This window comes from Pseudonaja textilis, unplaced genomic scaffold, assembly GCF_049901715.1.
Source record: "Pseudonaja textilis isolate UNSWEBS1 unplaced genomic scaffold, rPseTex1.2 PTEXSCF25, whole genome shotgun sequence".
Lineage (NCBI taxonomy): Eukaryota > Metazoa > Chordata > Lepidosauria > Squamata > Elapidae > Pseudonaja > Pseudonaja textilis.
In genome coordinates this window covers 402,524-427,503 of record NW_028262874.1, presented here as the reverse complement: position 1 = coordinate 427,503, position 24,980 = coordinate 402,524, and the positions used below count along the sequence as shown (strand labels likewise).

Sequence of the window (24,980 nt, the reverse complement as noted above, 5' to 3'; positions counted from 1 at the left end):
TTAAAATGTTGTAACAATATAGTTTTGTGTACCTTTTTATTATTTAAGCATTAAAGACATGACATAATAAACTACCTTCTGTTTTGGTATATCTTTTTTAATACTTAGTCATTAGGGCAAAGAAATGATGTTGAGTTGGCCTCGCAAAGTCCTCTGCAGCCCTCCCTGTATCTGTCCACACCTCGCCTTGCTCTCTCCAGTGTTCCCCAGGCCTTGGAAACTGGCAAAAATCACTTCCTAAGCAATTGGCCATGAAGCGAGGATCTGGTCATTAAGTGAGGACCACTTAAACTTGGGTTGCCAGCCATATGGTCACCTGCCTGGCCCTTGCCTGGGCCTCCCCAGGCCTTGGCAACTGGCAAAAAGCACTTGCTAAGCAATTGGCCACAAAGCGAGGACCAGGTCATTAAGTGAGGACCACTTAAATTTGGGTTGCCAGTCACATGGCCATGCCCACCCATCACATCATCACCAAACCACACCCACAAATTTGGCCACGGCCACAGGTCTTGCCAAAGGAGACCTTTGGCAAGGATCGCAACAAAAGACTTTGAATTTTAATAACTCAACTGATTAAGCAAAATAAGCAAAGACTTTAAGTTGGAATTGCAAACTGTAAGTGGAATGCTGAAAAAAAGAAGGGAATTATTGGACATACTGGCAAAAAAAATAATGGCAATGCAGTCCATAGAAGAACAAAGAAATCTCAGAGAGGAGGAGGTAAAGGAAGAGGAAAGTGACTCAGATGAACATGGAGAACAAGAGATATCTCCAAAAGACATTAAAGGAACTAAAACATTGATGACAGAATTCATAAATAAAAGAGAAAATGCTCCCAGGATTAAATGAAAGAAGAAGAAATTCTACAGGAAGAAACTTCAAAAAAGAGAACAGGATGTGGGGGAGAGAAGATGGGTGACTGGCAGATGGAAATAAAAAGGAAAGATTGGGAAAACTTAGAAAAGAGAAAACTAGCTAAAACCAAGAGAAATGGCAAGGCTGAGAGATTTAGAGATAAGGCTTAGATAGGATATAAAAGGGGAATGCCACATGGGAATGTATTTGGGTATTTTTTTTATTAGAAACTTAAAATGGGGATATTTGAAATTCAAAATGTATTGGGAATTACGCTAAGAGTATTATATACGATATATGAGAAAAGTGAAGATGAACTAAGATGTTAAGAGGGTTTTATTATTATTAATCCGCTCATATAGTATATATATATATACTAAATGAAATAGAAAATATAATTGACTAAAGTATATGAGAAAATAAAAATATGGATCATATTGGAATTTTATAATGAGAATATTATATTATAATTAAAAAGAGGGGAATGAAATTTTATTTAAATTATAGGGGTAAAATTTGGTTATGTGGGAATAAAGAAAAAAATGAAATGCTAATATGAATAGTATTGGAATAAATATATGAGATATTGTACATTGAGGAATATACCATGTGGATCCTAAATATATTAATTTTACTTTAATCTTGCTTTTTGTGTGTTTACTATATATTGGTCTTGAGTTAATTAATGAAGATAATAATGCATAAGGTAAAATAAAATAGGTTGTAAGCTGAAAATGGAAATATGTGAGGAAATGATTTTGATATTGAATTAATGATTTGAAATGAAATGGAAATTTATTTGAAGATTAGTGGAGTGGATAATTTGATATGTTATTAAATAAGAAAGTTGAAAATGTAAGTATAACTATGTATACGTGTAATCTGGAACCACGTGTAATCTCTTCATGTGAAGAGATTTGCAAAAATAAAAATAAAAAAGTTTCTTTTAAAAAAGAGACTAGAGTTAAATGGCATTAACTTAGAAATGGCACCAAACTCTATAGCTCTGGGTGACCTTCCCCAGCAATCTCTGGAGACAAGAGGTCATGTTGAAGGACAGCAGACATCAATTTCCTGTGTGTTGAACTCTCTTCCTCAGCATCACTTTCTGGACTTGCCCTGACAGGAAGGAAGGACCACAATCACAACAGAACAATGATCCCAGGGGTGTATGTGTAATTTTTACTCACATGGTTTATTCCAGCCTCTCCTCTGCAGATGGAGCCCAGAAAAAGTTCAGGATCCCAGGAGGAGAAGTTGCTTCTTGCTGTAATTATGACCTTTGAGACCTGTGATGCTATATCTCCAGTTTTTGACTTCGATGCAGGCATTAGACTGAAGCCACATGCAAAGGATCTATCAGAAAAGGATAAATTCCTTGGGTGAAGCTCTCTGGGACCAAGTTTTGGGACAGGTACAGGCTCTGCTCTTGATTGCACCTTTCTCTCCTTTGCAGATGAAACTGAGGTTCTCTGTTTAGATCAGGAAAGCCACTGGCACTTCTCAGAGTCTTTTTATTTTTCCAACTGTTCCTGTTGTTTGTGTTAGAAACAGGAGGTGGATTGATTAATGCCATGAATGATGGACCTTCTGCTTCTGCTGCTGGTGGTGTGCCCATCAGTCTGTGGGAAGCTGAGAAGGAAATGCCCATTGAGTTTGGAGCACCAGGATGGAAACAGTTCATGGAGCTATTACAGGCCAGGAGACCATCTCAATGGTGTAATCACAACGGAAACATCTATGTCTCCTATAATATGGCCTTTCAACAGCCCTCCTTCTATACCTTCTCCTTCGTAAGTCATGCAGGGTGATGGAGTTGCAGTCCCTCCATGTGCAATTCTAACACTCCCCTTTTCTTCTTATTTCACTTATTTTTGTACTTTAGGACCTGTCTAATTTCCTGAATGACTTTTATTTCCATGGCTTCCCTCTTTTGCCTTCCTTTGTGGAAAATCCAAAGATGGGGTTGAAAAAAACCCTGAAGGAAATCCAGATGATTTTCCTTTCTCAGTTCAATCCTGAGTTCATCACTTGACTTGACCTTTGTTTAAGTAGTATTGAAACAATTGTAGTTGCCTCTCTCAGCCCATTTCCATAGTTGCATAATTGATAACAAATAACAGATAATCAGAATTGGAAGGGACCTTGTAGGTCATCTAGTCCAACCCTCCGCCCAAGTGGGAGACCCTACACCATTTCTGACAAATGGCAGTCCAATCTCTTCTTGAAAGTCTCAAGCGATGGCGCTCCCACAACTTCTGAGGACAATTTCTGTTCCATTGGTTGATTGTTCTCACTGTCAGAAAGTTTCTCTTTATTTCCAGGTTGAATCTCTCCTTGATCAGTTTCCATCCATTATTCCGTGTCTGGCCTACAGGTGCTTTAGAAAATCGCTTGACACCCTCCTCCTCCCTGTAGCAGCCCCTCAAATATTAGAAGACCTCTATCATGTCTCCCCTGGTCCTTCTCTTTACTAGACTAGTCAAGCCCAGTTCCTGCAACCGTTCTCCATATGTTTTAGTCTCCAGTCCCCTAATCATCCTGGTTGCTCTACTCTGTACTCTTTGTAGAGTCTCAACATGTTTTTTGTAATCTGGTGAACAAAACTGGATGCAGTACTCTAGGTGTAGTCTTACTAAGGTATTAGTACCTCCCTTGATCTTGATTGTATCTCTCTGTTAATTAGCTTTTTTGGCTGCTGCTGCACACTGCTGGCTCATATTTAACTGGTTGTCCACTAAGACTCCAGGATCCCTCTCACAGTTACTACTATTGAGCCTGGTTTCACCCAGTCTATATGTGTACTTTTGGTTTTTCTTGCCTAAGTGTAGGACTTTACTTTCCTCTACATTGAATTTCATTTAGTTAGATATGACCCAGTGTTCTAGTCCATCAAGATCCATTTGAATCTTGAGCCTATCTTCTTGGGTGTTAGCTATTCCTAGATCATTGGATTTGGATCAATGTTGGCCTAAGGCTGAGCAGGTTTGTGAAGGATTATATATTATAAAAGTATTTGTTGTTGCTGTTCACTATAACATGAACATTATTTTTACAATAGGGAGATTTCTGATTTTAAAATTGCCCTACAATTAATTTTTGCCATTCAAACGGTCAACAAGAATTCCCACTTCCTGCACAATCTCACACTTGGCTACAACATCCATGACAACTATATAAGCACCTTCCGCACTTCAGATGCCTTGCTGGACATGCTCTCCACTGGAGAAGGCAATGTCCCCAACTATGGCTGTGGAAGGAAGGAGAACCTCCTGGCTCTGATTGATGCAGCTGAGAGGGACATCTCCATCCAGATGTCAACATTTGTAGGCACCTACAAAGTCCCACAGGTTTGTGTGTGTTTTTCTCTATCTAAGGTGAGTGGGGTGGTGGGATGAACAACAGATCCAATATCTTCATAGAATTCAAGAGCTGTTTTTCAGAACATTAGGAAACATATAAACTATGTTTTAGTCTATTATGTTCATCTTCAAATTCACCATTAAAGAGCCATAAGGTCCCTATAGAGGATATTCTACTGAATATTCAACTATTGAAAAACTATCCAGGGTTTGAGGTCCTCCATTAGCATGTTCCTTTTCACATATCAATAATATCTGCCTTATCCAATTGGAATCAAGTTGGTAATAATCCTGTCTATGTATAAAAAATTATTAAGATCACAGGATCTGAAGAGTATCTTTGGGGTGGATAAAAGGAGTTCAGCTCCTGCCCTGAGAGATACAGTAAGTTATGAATTTACAAAATTTCTATTTTGTATAAATTCAGGGTATATAATTATTGGTTTAAAATTAAAGCGATGAAACAGGCAGAGTCCCAAAACAGACAAAATTTTAATTAAAGATTTATTGGATTGTACAGCTGACAATTGGTGTTAGCAGTTGTGGTCTCTTAGTCTCTTGTACATCTAAAGAAAAAGCTGAAAAATTGTTCCACAAAGAATTTGGGACATAGAAGCTGAGAAAGAGGTTTCAGTACTCAGAAATAGCATATAAAACTGCCCTATATCTTAGATCCAAACATGTTATCTGACATCTGCTACTTTGAATCTAATCGTTGGAATTGACACAGAAATTTACATTGCATTTTAATTGTTTTTTATTTAATATGATTTTGCATTCCATTTTTATAGACAATCTTGTTAAATATTTAACTGTCTTAAATATTTAAACTGTGCCTAAGGAACAAACTATTCTAATATGTTTATCAGAACAAAATTGGGTTTGTCAATAACTAATATTTTGGAGTTGATCTGGACCCCATTATAACATATTATTCTTCATTACTTTTTCAGATTGCTTCAAAGGCTCTGAGTGATAAAAGGAGATTCCCCTTTTTCCACCCATTGCTCCCCAAAGAAGGATTCCACTACCCAGCAATCGTCCAGTTGCTCCTCCATTTCAGATGGACCCTGATTGGCCTCTTTGCTTCAGACACAGAAAAGGGAGAGGATTTCATGAGGACTTTCCCTCTGATGCTTGTCAGGAAAGGAATTTGTGTGGTTATATCACATCGATTCTCAGCAACTGGACATGTAGCCCCCCTCAGGGAGGCCCTCTCTAAGTGGAGACAAGTCAATGTCTTTGTCCACTTCCTAGAATATGATTCCATCTGGCAGAGAATTCTTCCTTTCCATGAAGCACTTATGCATTTGCCAGGAGCCATTGAAGGGAAAGTCTGGATCCTCACAAATTTTGCATGGTATAAAATAAAGAAGCACAGACTTCTCAAATACATCCATAGTATTTGGAACTTTGATTATCTGCCAAAAGAACGGCCAATGGATGCTGCCTTTGAACCCCATTTCTTTGTGGAAGATCAGTTTCAAGATCATTATTTTCTCTGTTCCCTTTCCAAGCACATCTTTTCTGTCAAAGGCCGCAAAAGATGCACCCAGAAAGCCCCACTGGAGACCCAGGAAAAAAGGAACAGGAAAAGTATCAAAAGTCAGCATTATTGGTACAGTATCATTCAGACTTTGGCCGAGGCCATGAATGCCGCCTATTCCTCCAGATCGAGGAGGGAAAGGAAGGAGGGAGAAAAGAGGTTGGGGGCTCTGAGGCTGCAACCATGGCAGGTATGGGGTCCCGATAGGGATTCATTAATCTGAGATCCTTTGGAGAAGGAATCCGGGGGAGAAGGAGGGGAACATCTCAACCTTCTTGTGCAGCAGAAGATCAAGAGATTTGCACCATCTAATTGCTCCTGTCTGATGCTCCGGAATAACAGGGAGCAGATCTGAAGTTTCTGTCTAGTCTCTGTTGGAAGAAATCTCCTTCTGGGTTCAGTTCCAAGTGGGGAAGAAAGACGCTGGAAACATGGTGACTGCTTGGAAGATGATTTAATGGTGGACAGGAGCACATGCCTTGGTTGAGGAAAGAAGATGCTGAGAGTGCAATTGTTTTATGCCGTCTGTTTGGATTTGAATTTGAGCTTGTATTCTGATTAGTTGTCAGACTCCCATGGGGCCTTGCAGGGGCAACTCTGTAGGCTGTCCTGAGTCCCAGGCTTGGTTGAGCCTCACTGGATGATGGTGATGGCTTTGGGCAATTCCTATATAGCTTTACCTAGAGTAGATCTTTGTTATTTAAATAAACTGGCCTAGGCCAGAGTAATGGTCCATTAGCAAAGGTGGGAGGGGGGCTGAGTTTCAGGGGTGGGATTCAAATTTATTAACAACCGGTTCTGTGGGTATGGCCTAATTTGTGGGTGTGTGGCTTATTGGTAATGTGACTGGGTGGGAGTGGCTTGCTGACTGGGAGTGGCTAGGTGGTCATGTGACTGGGGTGGGTGTGGCCATGTGAACATGTGGCTGGCAACCCAAGTTTAAGTGGTCCTCACTTAATGACCAGGTCCTCGCTTAGTGGCCAATTGCTTAGGAAGTGATTTTTGCCAGTTTCCAAGGCCTGGGGAACCCTGGAGAGAGCAAGGCGAGGTGTGGACAGATACAGGGAGGGCTGCAGAGGACTTTGCGAGGCCAACTCAACATCATTTCTTTGCCCTAATGACTAAGTATTAAAAAAGATATACCAAAACAGAAGGTAGTTTATTATGTCATGTCTTTAATGCTTAAATAATAAAAAGGTACACAAAACTATATTGTTACAACATTTTAAAATATTAATCAAAAACTATTACATAACCAAACTTTACAAAAAACAATAACATTTAAAGTACTCCCAAATTGCTTTTCTATTAGCGTCCTGAGTTACAGTTTTCTTGTGTTTAACATGAGCATCTTCAGCTGTGTGATGATGTGCCCGTAACCACGTCTTTACTATAGGAGCAGGGTCCCATTCTTGCACAGGGAAGCCAATTAGACTGATGGTCAGGAGGTTTGTAATATTGGAAACTGTCAGGCGACTTCTGCCCTCTGAGCATATTATGTTCATCTGTGAGAAGCCCCTTTCCGCCTCTCCTGAGCTGACTTCAATAGTTTTAATTTTTAGAATCTTTTAGTACATTTTCTATGAAATCACGATAATCATTAACATTGATTTCATAATTGAAAATTTGACCAAATGCAACCAATTCTCCTTCAGCTGCTCTCCATGGAACCATCACTTCTTCAATGTTCCAATCATCTGGCTCCAAATAATTTAGAAATTTTAATTGATCAATGTCTTTAAATTGGCAGCCTGTTTTTAAATGTTCGCAATCCATCAATCTTTTCTTCAAATTAGTTACAATACTTTGTATAAGTTTTTCACGAGGAAGTCCCACAAATCGATGATTTTGTATAAAATTTATACTTTTAAGGATTTATGAAGTAATTATTTCATCCACGTTATTTCCTATGGAACCTTTTCCTCTATAAGCATTTCAAATGATCTAATTGATCTTATCACAAGTTTTTCAACCTTTGTAATGTCTATGTTTCTCGCTTGCAATGCATTAGAAAGGAGAGATATTTCAGTTAGCACATCAATCATCAAGGCCAAATCAGTGAGAAAAGATGAGTTTTCAAGACAGGCAGCCATACCGGAGTATTTTTGATTTGAACAGAAAAACTGATGTAGCGCTGGATAAGCCCACCACACAGCTAGGGTTGATCTTAAACTAGAGGCAGCTCATCCTAGTCCAAAAACTCTACCAATTTTTATAATTTCAATCTCAAGTTGTTCGGAAATTTTGTTAAGTTCAATTAAAGTTCTTATTTGATTGATGGAAAACTACAATATATTTTATCAATAAAAATTTGAAAATGATTGATTTGCTTTATTTCCCTAATAGAATCATCTAAAACAAGTTGCAGACAATGGTTTAAACAGTGCCATATTACAATATTTGGAAACTCTGTGGCTATCCTAGTGCTTACCCCAGATTTTCTCCCAAGCATAACACTGGCTCCATCAGAGCAAAATCCAATTAAATGTTTCTATAGATAGTTCCTATTAAACCCAACTTTATTCAAACTTTCTATAACCGAACAATATATTGTCTCTTCATCTTGTTTGTCTAATTCTACTAGTTCAAGGAAAATTGTTGGTGAGAAAGCTGTACCCTCAACTTTTAAGTATAGTATAAGAACTGGTTTGGAAGATATTGTTGAGGTTTCGTCAATTATCAAACAGATTTTGTGAGTTTTCTCAATAATTTTGGTAAATAAATGTTTCCTGATATTTTTTGCAATGAAATTGACTATTGCAACTGCAGTTCTGTGTGAATGCAACCCTGTTCCCAAATCTAAACCATTTGTTATTTGTGATTCAATCAGATCTTCTATATATGAAAATGGTCTGCATGTTTGTGCCAGACTATACACTGTAGTAAACACTCTACATGTACTACCCAGATCTTTCTCAGTCATCTTCTCCAGTCCTTTGCTTATGACATCCTGCTCACATTGCTTCAACTTCTCTGTACAGATGTTGTGAGCCTTAGATGAGAAATGTTCCTTCAATTTCTTTCTAAGGGAAGCTTGTTGGATTTCTTTACTCCTTCCTGATGGTAATTTGGTAATACTTCCACTCCTTAGCTCCTTGGAGACTTTTTTCTTTGGTTGAAATTTCAAATCTTCTGCAATACTTGCAACCTATTTTTTTTCTGGGAAACGTCGAGTCCATCATATTTTTCCCTAAAATTATTGTACTGCTGCAGTGTCCCTTCAATGTCTGATTCAGCTCTTCCAGTACCTGATGATGTGCTGGCTCCTTCCTTTAGTCGTGGTGTAGATGATGTGCTGGCTCCAGTTTCTTCAATGGATGATGTGCTGGCTCTGCTTTCCTCAGACTCCAATGGTTGTGGTTGTGACTCTTTTGGATCTCTTTTTGTTTTCTTGCTGAAGAAAGCAGACAAACTCATTTGCCTTTTCATCTTGGCAATGTGCTGCAAAAAAAATTCAACAATGTTTGGACTCGATTGTTGTTGTAAGTTGAGTGGTGAAGGCAGTGGCAAGCGAAGAAAGCAGGTGAGGAACAGAGATCCATAATATTCAGTTACTTTTAAGAGTCCCTGACACTATAGCTAGTTAGTGTTTAAAAGATGTTATGGAACAAGTTTCACCCGACAAGAATGAGACGGAGCTAAAAGTAGATTTGAAAATGACAGTCTATAAAAAAGATCTTGCACTGTGTATATAAACAAATGGCTGATATTTTCATAATTGCAATTCATTAATTGAAAAAGAAACACTTAAAATGGAAATACCATTAACAAACCAAGGGAATTTGTTATTTTGTGCCAGTAGTTGCACAAAAATCTTTCCTAGCCAAGACTACTTACCTGGACCAACAGTCCCTAACTGAATGCTCTCTCTATAGCAGAGAGAGAGAAGCCAGGGGGAGCCACGTTTGGTCGCCTAACCTTTTTAAAATGCAGCTTAAAAATATACTGAAGCTTTTTACAGCCTTATGTAGATATATATAGTACCAAAAAATGATAATGGTACAAAATCATCTAAGAAGTTAGATTATCAATGGAATTGATAGGCACATTCACAGAGCAATACTGAATTCTTTTTCTGAAATTTATTCCTCAGTTTAAAAAACTGGAATATATGAATTCAGTATTGGGCACTGCTAGTGTAGCTATTCAAAAGGATATAGTGCCAAGGCTAGCAAAAATGGTAAAGCAACATATAGATTTAAATTTTAAAACCAGAAATATTTTTGTTGGCACCCACATAAAGAAAGGGAGTCCAAAACATATTTAATGTCATGCGTGTTAACAGTGACTAGAATTATGTTTGAACAACAGTGGGAAAACGAAGAGATCCTCATAGATGAAAATGAAATTTAAAAATTACAATGTGCAGAAATGGATAGAGATAAGAGGTAGAAATTAGGTGGAGAATGATCGTTGAATTATGAATTAATTAATTTAATTAAAGTATGAATTAAATACAGAAGGTTGATAATTATAAACATGTTCATATAATTAACAAAATTAGAAATAAGTCAATAGAAAGAAATTTATGTAATTTTTCTGTTACACTGCTGTACTTATTGATATTTGTTTCTGCTTTGCTTTTTCATTCATGAAATATTTTATAATACTTTATAAGTATAATAGAATTACAGAGATAAGGTAAAGTAAGGATGTATTGTTATAGAATAGATTGGTGATGATGAAATGAACATTATAAAGTAGATTAAGTAAAAATGAAGATTTGCTCCCATAAAATGATGTAATATTAGTAGTCTAGCAAGTAATTAATAATAGTAATGATCTAAATATATATAGTGGATTTATGATATAAGGATTAATGCAAATTGGAAGGGAAAGACTGCAGAGGTTGTGCACAAGTGATTTGTACCAACCAACACACTGTATGTAACTGAAGATGGTTTATGTTTTAGGTTTGTTTTGTTTACTTTTATTTTTTTTAAAAATCCATTTATGTATGCATGCATGCAACTTCTTGTTACATTGATGTTGCTATATATTGATTTAAGCAGAAACAGATAATGTATAACATCAATCTAATAAAAATTTGCCAACCTCATTTTTTATTTATGTATTTATTTATTTTTAGTATCTGTTTTTGTTTTTATTAATCATAAAAACAAAAACAGATACTCAAGAAATAAATATATAAATAAAAATTATTTTATTATTCATCTTGATGTTTTTTTCTCCTTTGCTTAAAGAAACATCAAGATGAATAGTAAAATAATTTTTATTTTATTTATGTATTTATTTATTTAGTATCTGTTTTTGTTTTTATTAATCATAATTTGAATTGCACCCTTTTCAGAGAAGAAAAAGAGGAGGAAGGGGAATGAGTACTAATGAGTAGTTGTGTTCATTTTCCCCACAACAACAACAACCCTGTGAGGTGAGTTGGGCTGCGAGAGAATGACTGGCCCAAAGTTACCCAGATGGCTTTCATTTCATCCGTAGAGGAGGTGGTGTTGCTATCTTCTATAAAAAGTCCTTACATCTAAAAACATCCATGTTTCCCAAGAGCTTGCTCTTCCTGAGTCCATCGTATGTGAACTATCCTTAAATATCACATTTCGATTCTGACTATATTACAGAGCCCCAGATTATGACATCGAATATGTAAACAAGCTAAATTCACTACTAACATGGGCAACATACTTCCCACATGTTTTATCTTTCTTGGTGACTTCAATCTACCTCATATTAACTGAATCCTTAAGGAATGTACAACTGAACGCACACATGCAACCTTCTACAATGCAGTAACAAATCTGGGACTGGAACAACTAGGGGCTTAGAGAGTGGCCCAAGGTTACCCAGATGGCTTTCATGATCAAGGCAGGACTTGAACTCACAGCCTCTTGCTTTCTAGCTCAGGGGCTTAACCAGTAGACCAAACTGGCTCCCTTAGCTACTTATCAAGCTTGGCACAATCCTTCATCCAGTGCATCATTAATGTTCTTATATGAGATACTATAATTTATCAAATCCTAAAACCAGATAGTTTTCTACTGCTTTTTAGTCATACAGTTCTTTTTAGGAGGAAATCAGAAATATTTTTTCTGGAAATTTGGTAATGTTTAAATGAGGTCAAAGTATATTTGCATGAGAATTGTTATAAATCTTATAGTGATTTATCAACTCTATTATATTAATGACAACATAGAAAAATTGATGAATTATGACAAAACATTATATCTTCCCACTTTTATGACAAAGATTTAAAAAACAAAATATTATTTGAGTATCATTTTTTAAATCAGTTTTTATCCACTTAATTATCATACCATCCACCCCTCACTTAACTGGGTTTCTAATCACATCACATTGTTTGTTACTCTTTCCTGAGATCAAATTATACCAGCAGTATTTCCTAATGCATTTAGGAAATGTAATAATATGTGAGGATGACTTGCATAGAGCACGTAAGTTATATCCCCCACTTTCCCACAACCCATTTAGAAAGGGCCGTGATAGGTGGGAATGACTTTTGGGGGGTGGAGGAGGTATTCTGCCTGGGGAAGAACCAGATAAGAGGAGGACACCTACAGCTGCATAAAAAAAGGGTCGGTGGGAGATTTGTACTTTCTGACTCCCCAAATCCTGTCCGTGCAGCATTACAGCGAAGTGGGCCTAGCTCAGGTTTCCCGTCTGGGCTTCCTGGGAGAGGATTATCCTGACAATTTTCTTCTTGACAAATCCTTGTTTCTGAAAATCAACCTGTTGCTTTCAGGAAGTTCATAAATCTCCTTTTTTCTGTTGTTCAACTATATTTTGTCAAAATCTATATTGTTGGAATATAATCAATAAATTTGTGTGAGCCATTTTCGTTCACTTGTAAGTTAGTGTTAACACCTATTTTCCTAATGAAGTATGTCTGTAAATTAGACAACTACAGAAGAAAGTTTCAAATGTGAAAAAGCGTCTGGATTAATAAAGTTTTCTGCTTTAAAAATTGCTGCATGTTCCCATTCTAGTTCAATCCTTTCCTAGAGAAAAATGAGTTTATAAATATTTCGGACTATAAACTCTACATGGACCCAAATGGAGAGGTAGCAACAGATGTGACCATTTTGGGTTTCTTCGTTCTTCCCAGGGATGATCCCAGGGAAGAGACTGTGGCATATTTTAAAAGAAACAGACTTTTTATCAACCAGGATGTTCTTTCATGGCTAAAGGTACTCAACAAGGTAGGAGAAAGTTTTGATGTCCTTCCTCTGTTTTCCAAAGTCTGAGGTCCCATTTCAAGAGGGCTGATGCTATTCCCCAAAGGTGGTTGACCTTCACCGAGAACTGAATCTGGGCAGGAGAAACAGGATTTTCTCCTCTTAGGCTGCCTGGGAGGCTTCGATATTGTTCCATTTTGTGGACCACGTACAATTAAGGGTCTCCATCAAACAGGTGAGAAACCCACAAGGGCTGGGGAATGTGTTGCTAGTAGCTTCTGGTTGTTTGCTCCTTGTGCCCAGAAGAGCAACGAAGGCGGCAATTCTGCTGACCGGGGCCTCAATCTAGGCTTCGACTGTATCGGATGGGATTGAATCGTGATTGGACGGAGATCCTTTTGGCCCCATTGGGGGAAAGAAGTTCCCTCTCATCCTGCTGAGGGAAAAGTGTCCCCTGAAGGGGCAGGTTCATAATCTGGGAGACTCTTAAGGAGGCCGGACCTGGCCAGAGCTCTCCATGCCTCCCTTTCACCCTCCCTGGGATGGAGCAATGGGCCTTCTGCTTCTAGGAAGCAGCTCCAAGGCTTTCACTTCACCTGAAATTATCAAGATTGTTCTGATATCACACCTTCAAATTATGGGTGTAAGAAGAGGGGAGAAATGCATGTTAATGGGGTCATGAGAAGGAACTGACTGGTTATCACTTAATGCTGAAATCTTTTCTCAGTTCCATCCAGGGGTGGGATTCAAATTTTGTAACAACCGGTTCTGTGGGTGTGGCTTAGTTTGTGGGCATGGCTTGGTGGTCACATTATCGGATGAGCATGTCTTGTTGGCCATATGACTGGGTGGGCAGGACCAGGTGGCCATGTGACTGGTAAACCAAATACAAGTGGTCCTCACGTCATGGCCAATTGCTTAGCAAGTATTCTAATTTATGACTCATCTCCCCACAGCTCCTTGACCTGTTTTTGGAGTTTTGACAACCATACACACACACACACAAAAACACACAGACACACACTGCCTTCTAACCCTGCTATACTTTGATTCTGTAAGGATCTCCTGCTGGAGCAGGGGGTTGGACTAGATGACATCTGAGATCCCTTGCAGACCAGCCCTAGACTGCTGTGCTGCTTCAGAGTCTTCTGAAGCCAGGGTTTGTGTCCTTCCTTCCTCTCCTTTTTTTTCTGTCTCCCTCCCTCCCTCCTTCCGTGTATTTATCTATCCATTCATATATCTCATTCACTTTCTCCATTCTCCCTCTCTTTCTTTCTTTTTCTTTCTTTGTCCCTTCCTTCCATCTCTCCCTTTCTTTGTCTATCCCTTTTCTTCCTTTTGCTTCCTTTCTCTCTTTTCTTTCTTTCTCTTTCTCTTTTCTTTCTTGTCTCTCTCTTCCTCTCTCATTCCCTCTTTTTCTCCTTCTCTCCCTTTTTCTCTCTCTTTCTCTCCTCTCTGTTTCTCTCTGTCTCTCTGTCTCTCTCTCTCTTTCTCTCTTTCTCTGCCTCTTTCCCAATCTTCCCCTCTCCCCACCACCCACTTTGTGTGTGTGTGTGTGTGTGTGTGTGTATGTGTAAAAGAGAGGCATGGATAAGTCTGACCAGGTCTGGTCTCTTTAAGAACCTCCCCAACTATGAACCTGCCCTTTCAGGGAACACTTTTTCCCAAGCAGGATGAAGCTTCTCTCCCAATGGGACCAAAAGGACCTCTACCCAATCATGATTCAAATTCATCTGAATTCAGGTCCTGGTCAACAGAATTCCCTTGTTCTTTGCTATTTTGGGCACAAGGAGCAAACAAACCTGAAGCTCTTAGTGACACATTCCCCAGCCCTTGTGGGTTTCTCACCAGTTTGAAGGAGATACTAAACCATAGATGGTTCACAAAATGGATCAGTGCAAGAAGGTAAGCATGATGGTGGGGGATAGCAAAGCAGCCGGGTCCCTATCTTCCCCTCTCTCTCCCCCACTCTGTGTGTGTGTGTTTGTGTGTGCGTGTCCCTCAAAGCCATGGCTGGGCCAAGCCAGCAAGCTCTCCTTGGCACCCTTTGCTACTTCTTTCATTTCTTCCTTTTGGAATCCACACTGGCTGAAGAACAATTGCCAGACCACGGTGGAAATATCTCTTCAGGCGGCCCTCCTCCTCCTCTCGTGCCCAGTGGCCATGGTGGGGCTGAAAGGGTGCGCTTGTGTGGGGAGATGCTGCTCCTCAAGTGAGCAGTCACCCACCCCGTATCCGGTTTTGCTGTGCTTTGGCATTTGCTTGAGAAGCATCTCCCTGCATGCATGCACCCTCGCGGTCCTGCCACAACTTCCAGTTGTGAGAGAAGGAAGAGGAGGAGGAGAAGGATGAAGAGGAGGAGGAGGAGGAGGGTCGTCTGAAGGGATACTTCCACCACAGTCTGGCAATCATTCAGACAGTCTGGATTCCAAAAAGAAGAAATGAAAGAAGTAGAGAAGAGCTCCAGGGAGAGCTTGTTGGCTTGACCCAGCCATAGCTTTGAGGGAGACACACACACACACACATAGAGTGGGGGAGAGAGATAGGGACCTGGCAGCTTCACTATCCCCCACCGTTGCCTTTCCTTCTCAGGCAAGACGGGGGAGGTGAGGGTGAGGGGCAGGGCCAGCCACTCCAGCAAGGTGAAGAGGTGGTGACCAAACACAGGTGAGTAGAAGCCTGGGAACGGCAGCTCCTAAAGGGCTTTGAGGTCGGACGGCCTGGAGTGGCCGAGATCCGAGTGAGCATTGCACCACAGGTTCACCTGATCGCCCACTTCTTTGGTGTTGGCTTTACAGAGCCACGGGGTGAGGCCTGGGCTGACATGCAACGGCAGTCCCTTTTGCTGCACTCACTTGTAAGAGTCCAAATAATCTGGCAAAGACACCGGAGTCGCTCAGGTAGACCTCCCTCCCTCCACAGCCCTCCTCCTGCAGAAAATGGCCATTCCCTGAGCTATGAAAACAAGGAGTTGCACCTTGTATCACCCAATTCCTAGGACTACCCCCAAATGGTCCCAATTCGACGCGGAAAGACTGGCTCTCCCTGGCAATCTCCCTTTCCCTCAATGCTCTGACTTCCCGTGGCCCACCAGCGACCTGAACGCCAGGTCGGACCACTAGAAGGCCACTTCCCCGCTTCTCAGCAGGGCTCCTGTGCTGACCACTGCAGGACCCTCCACCTCCTTTCCCAAATTCTCCCTTAATTTCAAAATGACAAAGCCTGTTCCCAACATGGGTGCGACCGGGTGGGTGTGGCAGGGCCATCAGGGGTGATTGTTCAGGGTCCAACAATGGGGCTGCAGTCAGAAGAGGGAAGGGATGGAAGGCAGATGATCCATGCTCCCTGGTTGTCCCCCCACACCTGTGTCCCCCACCGGCACGGCCCAGCACTGCGGTGAATCCCAGCTAAATTTCCCTGTACCGGAGGACATGTGTAGAGGCTCATGTTCTCCTGATGCTGGGAAAGCAAGAGAGTCTTTCCCAGCACAGTGAAAAGTTTGCAACTTCCCCTCCAATAGGGAAATGGGCAGCTCTGGGCAGCAGAGAAGCACCCAGCTTGAATCCTGTTTCTCTCTGCCACCCAGAGTTGTGCTGGGAAAGACTTTCTTGCTCTCTCAGCAGGAGGAGAACACGAGCCTCTCCACATGTCTTCCAGTACAGCAAAATGTAGCTGGGGTCCCCACCAGTCTGCATCTTGCCCCCTGCCTGGATTCACTGCAGCTGTAGGGCCTTTCCTGCTGGGGGTTAGGGTGGTGGGTGGTGGCAGCAAAGGCAAGTGAGATGGGGGGGCGTAAAAGTGACCAGCAGTGGCAAGTTGGCGACTGGGCCCCGGAGCTTGCAGAGCCTCCCTCACCCAGGGAGATCAGGCAGTGCCACAGCAGAAGGCATGCAGCAATGGCTGGCCTGGCAAGTGGGCAAAAGCAGACTGCAGGCAATGCTGCACATGCACAATAAGGACTGACTGGGCGCAGAGGGGAGGGGCAGGAAGAGAGGGACAGGCCCCGCCAGTGGTGCGATTTGTTGGTTCTCTGAACTGTACAGAACCATAACAACCGGTTCTATAGAACTGGACAGAACCAGTAGAATCCCACCCCTGGTTCTATTTCTCCAGACTTTTCTATTTAATAAAGTCCTCTTTTTTTGGAATGCCAAAAGAAAAAAGAGAGGAAATAAAGGAAGAATCTTCCAGAAGTTGTATCTCCAACCATTTGGAAATCATGAGAGATTTTGTCTTTACTAAAGTGAAGACCAGACGCTAATATCTAGTATCTTGTCTAATATCCATTTTTACCTCCATTTTCCATGGACAGAGAGTCCTAAAACATTTCCTTTGGCAATCTTATCTTTTTTTCTGCTCAGTCCTTTCCTCAGTCTGAATGTGTGGAAAACTGTCGTCCTGGATTTGTCAAGAGGGCTCGAGAAGGAGAACCAGTTTGCTGCTACGACTGCGTTCCTTGTCCGGAGGGGACCTTCTCCACTCAGAAAGGTGGGTGACCCCAGAGGAAAATGGGAGGTCTGGTGGAACTAGATCCATCCAGAACATTGTCATGAAAGTGTGAATTAAAAAAACACTTTGAAGCTGAATTGGTTTCTTCTTTATTTCCACAATGCCCCATTTCTTATCTAAACAGAAGAGCAAAAAGACTGTGAAGGAAGGGCTGGCCAGAGAAAATATTTCTTCTTTTTAGCTTGGATGTGTCCTCTCTTCCACATTTACTTCTCTAGGAACACCTGAGTTCCTTGAAACACGAGGAATTCTTTTAGGTCCACCTACTAGAAAGAGTTTTGCAAAGCACTTTACATGGGTTCCCTTTGAGGAACACTGAAAAGATATTTCTGATATACAAGATGCACAATGTGGTGGCATGGACAGTTATGCCTGTATCTGGCTGCACCCATATCACCACTGCTTCAATGGCCATTCCAAATTATTTGCAGCAGTCACTTGATCCGCCAGCCACCTCTGAGGCAAGTATGACAAGAATTGCCATCTGGCAAGAAAGTTTCTCTAGAAAGATTAATTGATTCATTATTTACCTTTAGTAATGGAGGTTCCTATCAATATTCTGTACATTATAAAGGAAATCTTTCAAGTCCCAAGCCTTCCATCAATTTCATAGCCTATCAAAAATATACCATAGCTATATTTTTATAAAAATTGATACACTTATTTTCTGTCTCTGGAGATATTAAGAAATCCATCACGGAAAATGCTCCTGATAATGACTTGTTGCCAAAGAATATATCTTGAAATGCAAAGGACTAAGAAATATGGGGTTGGTTTTTTTTATCCTCAGATACAGAAAAATGCACCAAGTGTCCAGATGATCAATACCCAAATAAAGAAAGATTCCAATGTATCCCCAAAGATGTAACCTTCCTGTCTTATGAAGAGCTTTTGGGCATCATCCTGGTCTCTTTTGCCGTATTCTTGTTCCTAACCACAGACCTTGTTATAATCATCTTCATTAAATACCAAGAAACTCCCCTTGTCAAAGCCAACAACCGGGACCTCTCCTACATCCTCCTGGTCTCCCTCCTGCTTTGCTTCTTGTCTTCTTCTCTCTTCATTGGTCAACCAAGGAAAGCCACCTGCCTTCTCCGACAAACAGTTTTCAGCATCATCTTCTCGGTCGCCATTTCTTCTCTCTTGGCCAAAACCATCATGGTGGTGCTGGCTTTCCTGGCCACAAAACCAGGAAACCGAGTGAAGAGATGGTTGGGGAAGAGCTTGGCCAACTCCATCATCCTTTCTTGTTCTGCTGTCCAAATTCTCATCTGCTCCATCTGGCTGGGAGTTTCTCCCCCCTTCCCTGACTCTGATCTCCACTCCCAGCCTGGAGAGATCATCCTGCAATGCAACCAAGGGGCCGTTGTCATGTTCTACGTCACCCTCAGCTACATGGGCTTCCTGGCTGCCGTCTGCTTCATGGTGGCTTTCCTGGCCAGAAATCTGCCTGGGGCCTTCAACGAAGCCAAGCTGATCACCTTCAGCATGCTGGTCTTCTGCAGTGTTTGGGTGACTTTTGTGCCCACCTACCTCAGCACCAAAGGGAAACACATGGTGGCTGTGCAGGTCTTCTCCATCCTGGCCTCCAGTGCTGGTCTGCTGGGCTGCATCTTCATCCCCAAGTGCTACATTATCCTTCTGAGGCCAGAGCTGAACACAAAAGAGCATCTCACAGCCAGAAAAAATGTAAAAACATGAGATATAACATCATTATGATAGTGGAAGAATTGTTAGTGTTTCTTTTATCTGATTTCCATTTAGATAGTATGCAGGAGTCAAAGAAAATGATATCTGTATGTTTCAAAATGGGGAATTGCTGATTGACTGGAATTCTTGCAGATCCCTCCCCTTTCAATAAATATTGCTAAAGAGACCTCTGTAAAATTCAGAGGAATTCAGCTGTTCAGCAACAGCTACTGAACATGACACCTTATAAAAAAACGATTGGTGCACTTTTTCCTACTGACAGCAGGTAAACATGTGGGTGGGTGTGACTGAATGAGTAGGAAAAGAGGTCAGGAGGAAGCTGTGGAACCAAACACCAGTCTGGTTGCCCGATCCTCTCCCTAAAAATTCCAGAATGATGTGAAATGCCATGTTTGACTGGCTCTCAGCTGGTGAGGTAAATCTTCATCCCTCTTATATGAGTCTTTCTTGATTTCCTGATAAAACTTCCTTTGCAGAAAGAATTCAGCAGAACAGCTGTCTGGAGTTTCAGTTTGGGATTGTTTTTATTTTGGTATGTACTTCACAGCAAAAAATAAAAAGTAAATAAAAAAATAAAGTGTATAAAGAAATTTCCACTATATATTTTTTTCCTTTCCTCAACCAGAGAAATAATTTACCAGTTTTCAGGCCCTTCAATTTTCCACTCTACAGTTTGTACCTAACAGCCTTTCTCTGCTCTTCCTCCAAGCATGTCTTGTCTGTGAAGGACTGGAGAAGATGTCCAGAGAAAGGGGACTTTGGGACTCTTCCCAGGAGGAGGTTACAGGGATCCTGTCTCAAGGCAGCCACATCATTGACCAGGTCACAAATCTTTAATGCTGCATAATGTTTATCCAGGTCCAAGAAGGGGCTGAGTAAGTGGGGAGGGGACTTCTAGGTTTCTAGGAAGAGGCACCCATGGAAGCTGCTCAGCTCTCCAACCACAGAGATTGCTGATCAATTGGGAATCCATTTTTATGTCTCATAAAGGCTCCTAACTGCTAATAGGATCCCTTTGCAAATTCCATTTTAAGGAGATAAGAAAAGCTCTGTTGGATCAGAAGAAGGTCAGTCTAAGATTCACACAATTCCCTCTGGTTCTCCCACAAGCAGTAGAAGAAGGCCAACACTTGTGGCTTTGTGCCACATGGAAGAGGCATTTATCCAGAGGTGGAATTCAGTAGGTTCTGACCAGTTCTGGAGAACCAGTAGTGGAAATTTTGAGTTGTATGGAGAACTGGCAAATCCCACCTCTGACTGGCCCCACCTCCATCTCTTCTCTGCCTCCCTTTGAGTCCCAGCTGATTGGCTGGGTCTCCTTTGGTTGCCCTGCACAGGAGAACAGAGCTGGAAAGCAGGTTAGTGGGGTGGGGAGGGAATGGGCTTTTGAACTAACTTTCCACTGCCACACCCACCAAGCCATGTCCACAGAACCAGTAGTAAAAGAATATGAACCCCACCACAACGAATATCCCATAATTTCACTTTCCTCCATCACAACACACAATATTGGACACTCGGCCATCTCACACACTAGGAATCTCCAATTTTAGTATCTCACATTAATCTGAGAAAATGTTTCCAACTTTCCCACCTCAATTCAATAAGAACTAAGGCGGGACTGGAATTCAGGATTCTCCTGGTGATCCATTCAAAGTCCCCCAGGAAGTTTTCCTGCCTGAGAGAGGATTAGAACTCAAAGCCTCCCGAATATTGGCCGATACAACCAACAAGTCCTAAATCAATTATTGTCAGGAATGTCACTCAAATTGACCGGCAATTCATGCAAAAAATTAGGCTGTGCATTTCCCAGAAGATGGGTAGGCTCCATAAACAATGCCATTGTTTCATTTGGGGAATGAAGGTGGAGATGGAAGGTTCTGGAAACGCCATTTTACAGGATGCACCTTCTTTAGGCCTGACTGCCCCTGTTTTTCTTTGTACAACACCTGAGCTAAGGAATCTCTGAATCATTGTCTTGCGTTTAGGTCCAGGGGCCACAGGAGAAGTCTCCCATCCTAAAACATACCCTGATCCCTTTCTATTTTGAGTACACCATGGCGGGTGTATCCCCATTCTTGGGAAGGGGACAAATTGTGTGGGTGTGTTTGCTGTGTATATTGACAACACACAAGTTTTAGGGCAACTTTTGAAAGTGAGCTCAGTCTGCTCCTAAACTGTGAGCTCTATCTGACCATCACAGCACCAGAAGGACACCAGATATACACAAAGCCTTGTTTTTCTATGCTTCAAGCATGGACATCTATCTTGTCATCGGTCTGCTCATATTTTATCTTTTTGGAATGTGCAGTAAGTTTAACACATACTAAATCTCACACATGGTCATTTTGCCATTCTAGGTCCTTTTGCTTTTTTTCTTTCAGCTGCCTGTTGTCTTTCCACCTTATTCCTTGGATGGCTCCAAAGACCACAAAGCTAGAACTTCTTGGACAAATCCATCACTTGTTTCTACAAAGAACAATCCAAGTTCATTTGCTTGATTTTCATGGTCCAACTCTGCCCTTTTCATCCCAGTTTCATGGTGGGCAACACCCATTCAGCAAGGAGACGCAATGGTGTAGCCACTGGATGCAGATATTTGCTTGTTATGATACAAGAGTATTGCGTTGGTCTGGTGTGAGTGAGCAAAGAGATGGGATTCCCCTGCTTCCTCCCTAAAATATTTTAAAATAAATACTTTTTTTCCTTATCTGCATGATTGGCCTTCAGGGGACATGATTGTAGATGACCAGGGAGAAAAAAGGGAAGATTACCGGGTTTATGCCGGAATCCTCAGATCTAGCTTTGCTTTCACTGTGACCACTTGGCTTTAGTGAAAGCATACCTTTTACTAGATGCAGCTTGACTGCAAATGGGGACAAGTCTTTCTTTCCTGAAGGTCCAATCTGGGCTGTGTCTGATAACTGCTCACCTGCTTGGCTGTAATGCCTTCTCTTTGGCTGCGGGTAGTTCTCTTGTGGATGTCCGTGCATCTGAGAAGGGTGAGGAGATGGCTGCTGCAGCTTTTGAGCAAAAGGGCCGTAGGGGAGAGGAGATATCGGAATATCTCAGCTGAGCCCAGGAGTTTCTGGACAAAGCCGCTTGCCACTCTTTGCCTCTTCCTTCTTCTGAAAACATCACCAGAAAACTCAAAAGGTCAATGGTAACAGTGATTTAGGTCTTATTAACCAGGAACTGGGGAGGAAAGAGATCACTGGAGAATATTGGAGGGCCTCTTCTGGAGGAAAGGATGAAAACAAACAGAAAAAAAGTGAAAGCTTTAAGGCTTTCTACTGCCCACCTTTTCATTTGTGGCCCCAAATGTCTTCATAATCAATGTTTGCCCAGCCCCTTTTGGCACCCCAGGGACCCCCCACAGTGTCATTCAGCAGGCAACTTGAAGAAGAAACAGTGCAAGTCCATCAATGGGGATTGGACAGCCACTTGGCTGACATGGTATAGGGCAGGAGTGGGATTCAAATGTTTTAACAACCAGTTCTGTGGGCATGGCTTGGTGGGCGTGGCTGGCTGGACATGGCTGGGTGGGCATGGCTTCTTCTTCTTTTTTGCAGCAACACCCCCCCCCCCCGTTTTTGGGCCTCCTGGGCCTCAGGGAAGCCTCCTGGGCAAAGCAGTAAGACAGCAAAGGGAATCCCAGCACAGCTGATCATCAGAACAGCTGATCATCAGGAGGGGCAAAAAGAACCTTCAAAGATACCTTGAGGAGTGACTGGGTGGGGAAGGATGCAGTCAGTGATGTCAGGCAGGTGCAATAAGGACTGACTGGGAGGGGTCAGTGGAGAGGGGCGGGGCCAGCCAGGGGCATTATTTGCCAGCTCTCTGAACTGTGCAGAATCATAACAACCAGTTCTATAAAACCGGTCTGAACTGGTAGAATCCCACCTCTGGTATAGATCTCCTGCTTGAGAAGGGGGTTGGACTAGAAGACCTCCAAGGTCCCTTCCAGCTCTATTCTGATTGGTCAATAAAGGGCCAAGTCCAGCAAAAGGAGCTGGAGACTCAGAGAGAATTACAATCCCATCAAGGAGTGTCCAGAAGACTCAATGGCTTTGATCCCCAACCTGTGTCCCCTGAGCTTTGACAGTCTTCCCTCTCCTAAAGATAGGATTTCTCCTCCTCTCTTCTACAACCCAATGCCTGGCTCTTAACACAGCAATGGCAGAGCCAGGAGCAAAAAAGAAAGAAAGAAAGAAAGAAAGAAAGAAAGAAAGAAAGAAAGAAAGAAAGAAAGAAAGAAAGGAAGGAAGGAAGGAAGGAAGGAAGGAAGGAAGGAAGGAAGGAAGGAAGGAAGGAAGGAAGGAAGGAAGGAAAGAGCACAGTCCCACCTAAAAGTTTCAACCAGAATTCCTCTCGTTCCTGAGGTTTTCTTTTGCACAAAATGTTCCCTTTCCTTCCTTCTCTTTATTTATATTTGTATCCCTTTCATTCTACCACACAACACACAACACACACACGCACACACCTCTGTTCTTACCTTCTGTTCCTGGGCTTGCTTTTTGCTAGTCATCTTGTACAACTTATGTACTTTCTTGGTTTTAAATTCAGCAAACTTGGAGGCAAATACCCATAGATTCCTGAAAGGAGGTGAACAGCTATTTTGATTTTCTCTTTTTAAGAGCTGGGCCAGAAACCCAAAGTTTTCATGCTGGAGGAAAGAGATGCCCCAAAGAAGCAGTGATGGAGAGATGCTTTCTTCCTGAGCCCAAAAGTTCCCTCTTACACAGAAATGTCTTACTTCAAACTTGAGTGATGAAGACTCCCAAGATAAAGTCTGCAGAGTTTGATGCAAGCATGGCATGACCAGTCTGCCACTTTTCTTGACTCCTGCAAATGCCGGTATCGTGGTTTTCTAGGGGTTTGGACTAAAATGTGTTTTTAACACTCATATTTACAACATATTTCATTACAAAGGGGAATTCAACAATTGAAGACGGCATCTAATTTGAGGCATTGCAGCAGGTATTCAAGGGGAGTTGGACTGTTTTCTTGTGGCTATGTAGAGATTCTAGGCGATTCCTCTTTTAACTCCATCCCCAGGTTCTGCCTCTTCTTCCCCTAGACCTCCAAACTCAAAGACTCCTGACTTGCAAATCTAACTGGAACATCTGGACAAGGGAGGGGGGGATGGAGGGAGATTGCAGAATTGGTGGGCAGGCAAATCACCATGTCCATTCTTCAAGAACTTCCTGTTCAGGGTGGATTTTCAAACATTCAGCCATGTGGTCTCCTACCTTGAGCAGGCAACTCCGACTTTGCTCCAGCTGCTCTTCCTCTCTAATGGCTTTTTTTCTGGCTCATCCAGATGCTTCAGGGACTTCTTCACTGGGCTCATCAGCTCTTTGCATTTGGGAGAGAGAAAAAGCAAAGCTCCATGTGAGTCGTATATCAGAAGGAAGGCAAGGAAAGGGAGACCCCAATTGAGGCAACCTTTTGAGGCTAGGGGCCTATTTGAATCTGGGGGAAGGGATCTGCTGTGGGCACCCTCTCAAAATGGCAGCCAGAGGAGTCTTCCCCGTTCCCAAGACAAGTCACCAGGCTACAGAGAGGACATGGAGTGGGAGGTTCCACTCTTACAAAGCAGACTCTCTCTTTTCATCCCATTCTCAGAAGATCTACAGTTCTCCTGTGTAAACTGGTTGTGGGAAAAGTCCTTTTCCATTGAGATGAACCTGCCAGGGACCGTGTTTGGCTTTCCAGCATGTCAGCCACCTTAACTGAGAAGGGGAAGAAAGTGAGAGGGCGAAGGAGCCTGAGGTGTATCCAGACCAACACCTGGAGCCGCACGGTCTCAGGCCCCAGGTGGCTGGGCAA

General features: G+C 41.9%; 1 protein-coding gene and 2 pseudogenes across 1 annotated transcript; 1 reads left to right on the top strand and 2 right to left on the bottom strand.

The window, feature by feature from the left end:
* Window positions 1-1,840: 1,840 nt before the first annotated feature.
* On the top strand, window positions 1,841-19,715 carry LOC148123676 (vomeronasal type-2 receptor 26-like). Its single transcript, XM_087919090.1, has 6 exons — window positions 1,841-2,638; window positions 3,898-4,211; window positions 5,171-5,953; window positions 12,741-12,953; window positions 17,291-17,417; window positions 18,229-19,715. The coding sequence occupies exons 1-6, from the start codon at window positions 2,434-2,436 to the stop codon at window positions 19,137-19,139; spliced, it is 2,553 nt and encodes an 850-aa protein (XP_087775216.1). The 5' UTR covers window positions 1,841-2,433; the 3' UTR covers window positions 19,140-19,715.
* LOC148123677 (E3 SUMO-protein ligase KIAA1586 pseudogene) lies at window positions 6,374-8,822 on the bottom strand (annotated as a pseudogene).
* A 1,655-nt stretch (window positions 19,716-21,370) lies between the features above and the next one.
* Window positions 21,371-24,713, bottom strand: LOC148123675 (ATP-dependent chromatin remodeler CHD2-like; annotated as a pseudogene).
* Between the last annotated feature and the right edge of the window lie 267 nt (window positions 24,714-24,980).